General features: G+C 39.2%; 1 protein-coding gene across 1 annotated transcript in view; it reads left to right on the top strand.

Moving 5' to 3' along the window:
• dync2h1 (dynein cytoplasmic 2 heavy chain 1) overlaps positions 1-6,296 on the top strand; it is a gene marked incomplete in the record, with an annotated part of 120,612 nt that overhangs the window by 82,917 nt on the left and 31,399 nt on the right. Inside the window, 2 exon segments of the mRNA XM_014014065.1 lie at positions 1,500-1,625; positions 6,138-6,248. Coding sequence (XP_013869519.1) covers positions 1,500-1,625; positions 6,138-6,248 — 237 coding nt within the window.

Raw genomic sequence — 6,296 nt, 5'->3', positions numbered from 1 at the left:
TATATATATATATATAGGTATATCGAGTTTTATATACAAACTAAATGTGTTTGACCTCTGCTAAAGATGAATTTTCTGAAAACATGCAAATTACCCTAACAAATCTAAAATATGTATTTTTCACTTTATCAATAATTTTAGCATTTGTTATGGTTTTTATTTTAATAAATAAATTTTTCTAACAAGCTATAACTGAAGCTGACTTCATGCAAATGTGACCTTTGAGTTTCAAAAAATGCAGTGGATAGACTAGACTAGTTTCTCATCACTTCCTTCTCGTTAAAAAATATGTATACTTTTTTATGAAAATGAACATTGTTGGCAAACTAAAAGTTAGTTAAACAAAAAAAATCCATTTTCATTTAGTTTACTTAAATTGAGAAAGAATAAAATCAGACATTTTAGGACATCTGTAGTTGTAGGACACTGCAGGTTGTTACATAAGAACCTACAATAAATCACTTACGTAGATGTAATTTGAACATGTTAAAGACATCAGTTATTTATACTTTCACTTAAGTAAGATGGTAGTAAAAAGTACTTTTAAATTGCAGTTTTGTTAATTTAACTACCACAAAATATCTAAATACTTCCCCTACGACTGGTTAATTAATCTCGAAGCGTTCCAGTTTGCATACGGTGTATTTTGGGTTAAACAAAAAGTTTAATTATAACTATTAAAAATAAACACAATAAAGCAACTAAGTAAAAGAGAAATTGACAACTATCAGAAAGACATTACTTGGGCATTAAATGAGATAATTATAGGACTAGCATTCCTTAAAGGAATACACATTGCTTGCTGCTTTTTATGCCATTATTTTAAACTAAGAACATCTTATGTGGACAAATGACAGAGCTGCAATCCTTATTGTCAAAACTGCATAATTTCAGGATGTCATTCTTAGAGGATGTGTTGTGAAAGACTCACAGCTACTACCATATCAAATTTTACCACAATATGAGTAAAATTAATCGCTTTATTGCCATTTTAGTGTAAAGGTCAGTTTGCTGTCAACCCCCTCTAATCTGGTTGCGTTCAAAAGTCACTTGTATGGCAAATGCTGATTGTCACTACATAAAAGGTCAAATTTGTGCTTTTTGAAAGGTCGTTGGCATTACTATAGTCTACTTTAGCACTGGTAAATTAGCAAATACCTCAGAAGACTCAATTTCTTCCTGTCAAAGTAGAAGGATTGTTTTGTGTTGCTCTAATGTAGGATCTTGGTGTAATGTTGGTACATTGTTGTCATATATGCACACACAACACAGTGCATCTCATGAGCTATTACATGCGACTTTCCTCTGTTTTGTGAACCCCACTGAGAAAAAAAATGCACTTTGATTTCTGTCACTGAGAATAGAAGTGAGTTAAAATATTGAACAAGATTTTAGTTTCCTAAGTTTGGATGTTAGCAATACATTAGAATGCACAATAGAATTTTACATCCCACTGATTCCATTACATCCCACCTTACCTCTGCATTCTCACTGTGTAGATCTCCATGGGTCAGGGACAGGCTGATGTGGCCTTAGCCACACTCAGAGAATGTTCCCGAAATGGGGACTGGCTTTGCCTGAAAAACCTTCACCTTGTCACTGCCTGGCTACCCCTCCTAGAAAAAGTAAGTACTTGGTGTGAGTCTGTTTGAAGAAAAGCTGTAAGAACAATAGTTTAAGTGCATGTTTCTTTGTTTTAAGATTTATTTTAGTATAATTTATGATATTCGGTTGTGAAGACTATTAGTAATGAATTTAAACTATTTTTTCTCTTTCAAAGAGTTTCTGTGTGCATGATATAAAAATATCTCCTCATCTTATTTAATTTAAAACAATCATTTACCCACAGCATTTAAATACAAGAGTGCATTTGGTGCTATTTGTTAAACAGAAGTAAATCTGCAAATAAACTGCACAATAACATTTAATTGTTCCACACCAACTCAACTCACCTTCCCCAGTTCATGTTCTTTTCAAACAGCACTTAGTCTTTACAGCCTTATTGGTGGTGCAGAGTTTCTCCTTCATACATATGCCTGCACACTCACACGCTGATAAATACATTAGAGGAAAAGCAGGATTCAGGTTTTTACACATGTGTACTTTATCACAGATCAGACAGCTGCTCTGCTTTCTGAATCCACATTTCCAGGTGTGGTAGGGGTTAAAGGGGAAAGGTCAGTGGAAAGGGCAGCCTGGAGAATGTTGTGTACTGATAATGTGTATGTAATTTCTTGTTTCATTCCCATTCCATTAGTGTTTATCTGTATTACTACACTGTCACGCACACACACACATTCTGCCACCTCTCCAAATTACCATATCTAAAATTACCTCCTGTCCTTTGCCTGCACACATGCATATATTGCACTCCACCTGTTAGGATACATTAGTGGCTGGGGGGTTGTTTGGGTGGCCTTTACTATGCATGTTTGTCTGAACATTATATAATTTTGTACATGTTTGTATCATGTTCTAATCATGCTGGATTATGTATTTCACTCATGCTGCTAGTAATTTTAGTTTTTGTTGTTGTTGTTGGGCATGCTCATGCTTTAGTAGGACGTTTTGCACCCTTGTGCTTTCTTGAAATTTAATTTGTATTTCTGCACCTTTCCTGGGGCTCTGTTTAGTATTGTGCCAAAATAGTAGGTCATTTCTCACTGGGAGGCACAACCGTTGGTCAGAATCAGCTTGAATGTGTTTGTGTGTGTTGCACGTGTGTTTGTGTGATTCGTGTGCGTGGGTGCCTTCACGATTGTGTGTAATGTGTAGATGGCCAGAGATACCCTCCTGTCCAGGCTGTTCTCATGTTGTGGCTTAAAGCATCATTTATTAAGTTGCTCCTCCTCCACTTTTTTCATTTCTCATTCATCCTTCTCTTCTTTCTTCTCTCCGGATGTTTCCCTCCTCTTCTGAAAATACAAAGAAATACAAACCACGGTATGCAGGTGGAGATATAACCAAGAGAGGGCTTTTGTTTCAGCAACCAGCTAAAATCCATCTGTTCAGTCCCACTGTATACATTTTGCTGCTTCTTTTAACCATCTGTCTCAGTCGTGTTCACCTCCTTCTATGAAGGTCAGTAAAAGAGAAGAAAAAATGCAATCAGAGTAATATGTGTTCATAATTTAAGTTGACAGTACAGATGTCGTCTCTTCGCTAGCTGCTTTTCCTCCTACATTGTTTTCTTCATTTTTCACATCCCCCATTCCATTTATTTACTTGTTTTTTCTCTCAGTCTGTCCATAAATCTTTTGGTTACCAGGGTAACCCTGGTTCTCTGAAGACTGACTGACTGAGGTTTCTCACGATGGGAAGTTCTTTCAGGTGTGGCCAGTCATGGAAGCTCCACTGCCACCAAGTCTGTCACTGACAGACCAATCCCATGCTTGGCAAGTGGGTGCCATCCCCCTTTTATTAGCATCCCTTTCCTACACCTGGCATTCCCAGGTGTATTTCTTTCACGTGACCTTGCAGGCAGGGCTGTATAGTGAGATATGTTGCTCAGTTTTCAGAGAACTAGGGTTATTCCAGTTACTAAAAGTTGTCTTTTGATAACTGGGATAGGTAACTCCCAGATTGCATGCTACAAAACATAACGACACCTCAACCTAAAAAAGCTGAAGGTTAACACCAACAGCACAAACTGGGGCTGATATAGAGCTTGGACTATTAGGCCATACTAAGGACTGCAGGTGCTAGGAATGACGCAGGTACAACCTTGCAGTAGAATCTAATGAGAGTATGTGGGGATGTCCAACTAGCAACTACACTTACCTCTGGTGGAACAAGCTCTCAGACTCTACAGAGGTTGTAGCTCTTGGCACACATAGGCCTCCCTGATCAACCATAGTGCTCGTACCACCACTGGACTTGCCACCAGAATTTGCCCCAGCTGTGGAGAGACAGAGGTAAGCTTTTGAGGCCTGCCAAAACCTACAGGTATTGTAAAATTGGCAGTGCCATAGCTCGGTAGTGGTTGCATGAGCCAGTGTTAGCCAGCTCCTCCTGGGTATTTTTCATGTTTTAGAGGAGATGGGACCTTTCTCTGGGATGATGAGTCTGCAGGAGGCTGGGCCAGGCCAGGACATGACATTTTTAACTTTGCCACCAACTCCTTTCCCTTGAGAAGAACCATTGGTAGACATTTCAACCCATTCTCACTCCCAACTCGTCAGCTCTGCTAAAACCAAGGTGCTGGTGGTGGATTTCCACAGGCACAGACCCACCTCACTGACACCGGTGAACATCCAGGGAGTGGACATTGAGATGTGGACTCTTATAAGCACCTGGGTGTTCACCTGAACAATAAACTGGACATGACTCACAACACGGACGCTCTTTACAGGAAGGGTCAGAGCAGACTCTACCTGCTGTGGAGGCTGAGTTCTTTTGGAGTGCAAGAGGCGCTCCTGAAGACCTTCTTCGACACAGTTGTGGCTTCAGCCGTCTTTTATGGCATCGTTTATTGGAGCAGCAGCTTATCTACAGCTGATAGGAAGAAGCTGGACAAGATCATCAAGAAGGCCAGCTCTGTGCTGAGATGCCCCCTCGACCCAGTGCAGGTGGTGGGAGACAGAAGGACTCTGGGTAAAATAACATCAATAACAGAGAACGTCTCCCACCCAATGTATGGAACTGTAGCTGATCTGCAGAGCTCCTTCAGTGACAGACTGCTGCATCCTAAATGCACAAAAGTATGTTACCACAGATCATTCCTCCCATCAGCTGTTAGACTTCACAAACATCACCACTCGCAACAATCTCAATAAGCATCCATGTTTGTGTTGCACATCAAACAACTCTACCTCTCAATCACTCCATAAGTAATAACCAATAATAATAATAATAACAATAATAATAATTGTTTATTGTTTTTCCCTGTACTGGACTTAATGACTGAGTTCGACTCATTTTGCATGCATTTTGCGAGACACCCCAATGCTAAGCATGTGAATGGTCTTGAAAAATGTTTTTGTTGTGGATATTCAATTCTACTATGCCTGAATGCATGACCCATGATTGTAAGATTCAGAGTGAGTTTTTAAAGAGACCTGTACATGTTATTACAATAAAAAATGACAGATTTGTGGCATTTTTTTGTGTAAGAATTAGTATGCGCTAATAGTAGCATTTGTTGTGATACAATTGTTATCAGTGTCAAAAATATGGTGTAAAAATGTTATCAAGTCTTACTGCGTTTAATGATTGTTATCACCAGTGTGCAGACACAAATCCTGTAGAGTTTGAATATCTGCTTATCTATTTGTGCATAAATGTGGTGGCTTTTATTCTCTGAACTGCATGGATGTACTCCAACATAGCAGACTTTTTATTTTCAATTACGAGAAGATCTTTGTGCTCCTCTTTCATCCTCCTTTCATCATCTTTTTTCCCTGCTTTGTCTCAGATCTTCCTGTAATAGAATAATTTCTTCCAGTTGAAGTCTGATAAACAACAAATTACAGAAAAACCCACAACAAGAGGCTAAGGAGTTTCCTTCGAGAGCCGTCAGTTCTCTTTGATTATCTTTTATCATGTGTGCTTCCATGAGACTGAATTAGGCGGCAAATGATGCAGAAACACATTGATTACAGTTCATCGTGTGTGTCCTCGTGTCTGAGTGCTCAATCTGATGACACAAGACCCTAAGCTGCCAGCGAGCTATTTTTAACCGTGTTCGAGCAATGCAGAGAGAGACGGAGGGGGGATGGCGGGGGACGGTAGAGAAGTCAGGGAACGAACACAGGAAATTTGAAAAACAGCAATGCAGGAAAGCAAAAAGAAAGCAAAGTTAGATCAGTGTTTTGGCACTGTGGAGAGTTTGTCACAGAGCATTGTTACTAAATTGGAAGCAATTTAGAGAAAAAAAGTAGAAAAAAGTTACTAAAATATAAGTTGATTAGCTTTTTGACTGCTGTGTACAAAAAGTACCCGTACATAACAGAATTAGCTTTCTTCTGCTGAACAAATGAACTTCAAGTGACATAGCTGAAATGAAGAAAACACGTAGGAGTCATTTTTGTTGTTTGGGGATTTCAGCAATATTTTCTAATATGAACTGTTTATGTGGATTCTGGTCATATTTTTGTGTATTTATTTCTTCTGATGTCTGCGTTGATTTCCCTCCAAAGGAACTAAACATGCTGCATCCGAAAGCAAGCTTTCGTCTATGGCTGACTGCAGAAGTCCACCCCAGATTTCCCCCCATACTGCTGCAGTCCAGCCTAAAGATCACTTATGAGGTACACACACACACACACACACACACACACACACACACACACACACAC

The sequence above is a fragment of the Austrofundulus limnaeus genome, unplaced genomic scaffold (assembly GCF_001266775.1).
Source record: "Austrofundulus limnaeus strain Quisiro unplaced genomic scaffold, Austrofundulus_limnaeus-1.0 Scaffold109, whole genome shotgun sequence".
In the NCBI taxonomy this organism is placed as follows: domain Eukaryota; kingdom Metazoa; phylum Chordata; class Actinopteri; order Cyprinodontiformes; family Rivulidae; genus Austrofundulus; species Austrofundulus limnaeus.
This window is presented reverse-complemented; position numbering and strand designations above follow the sequence as displayed.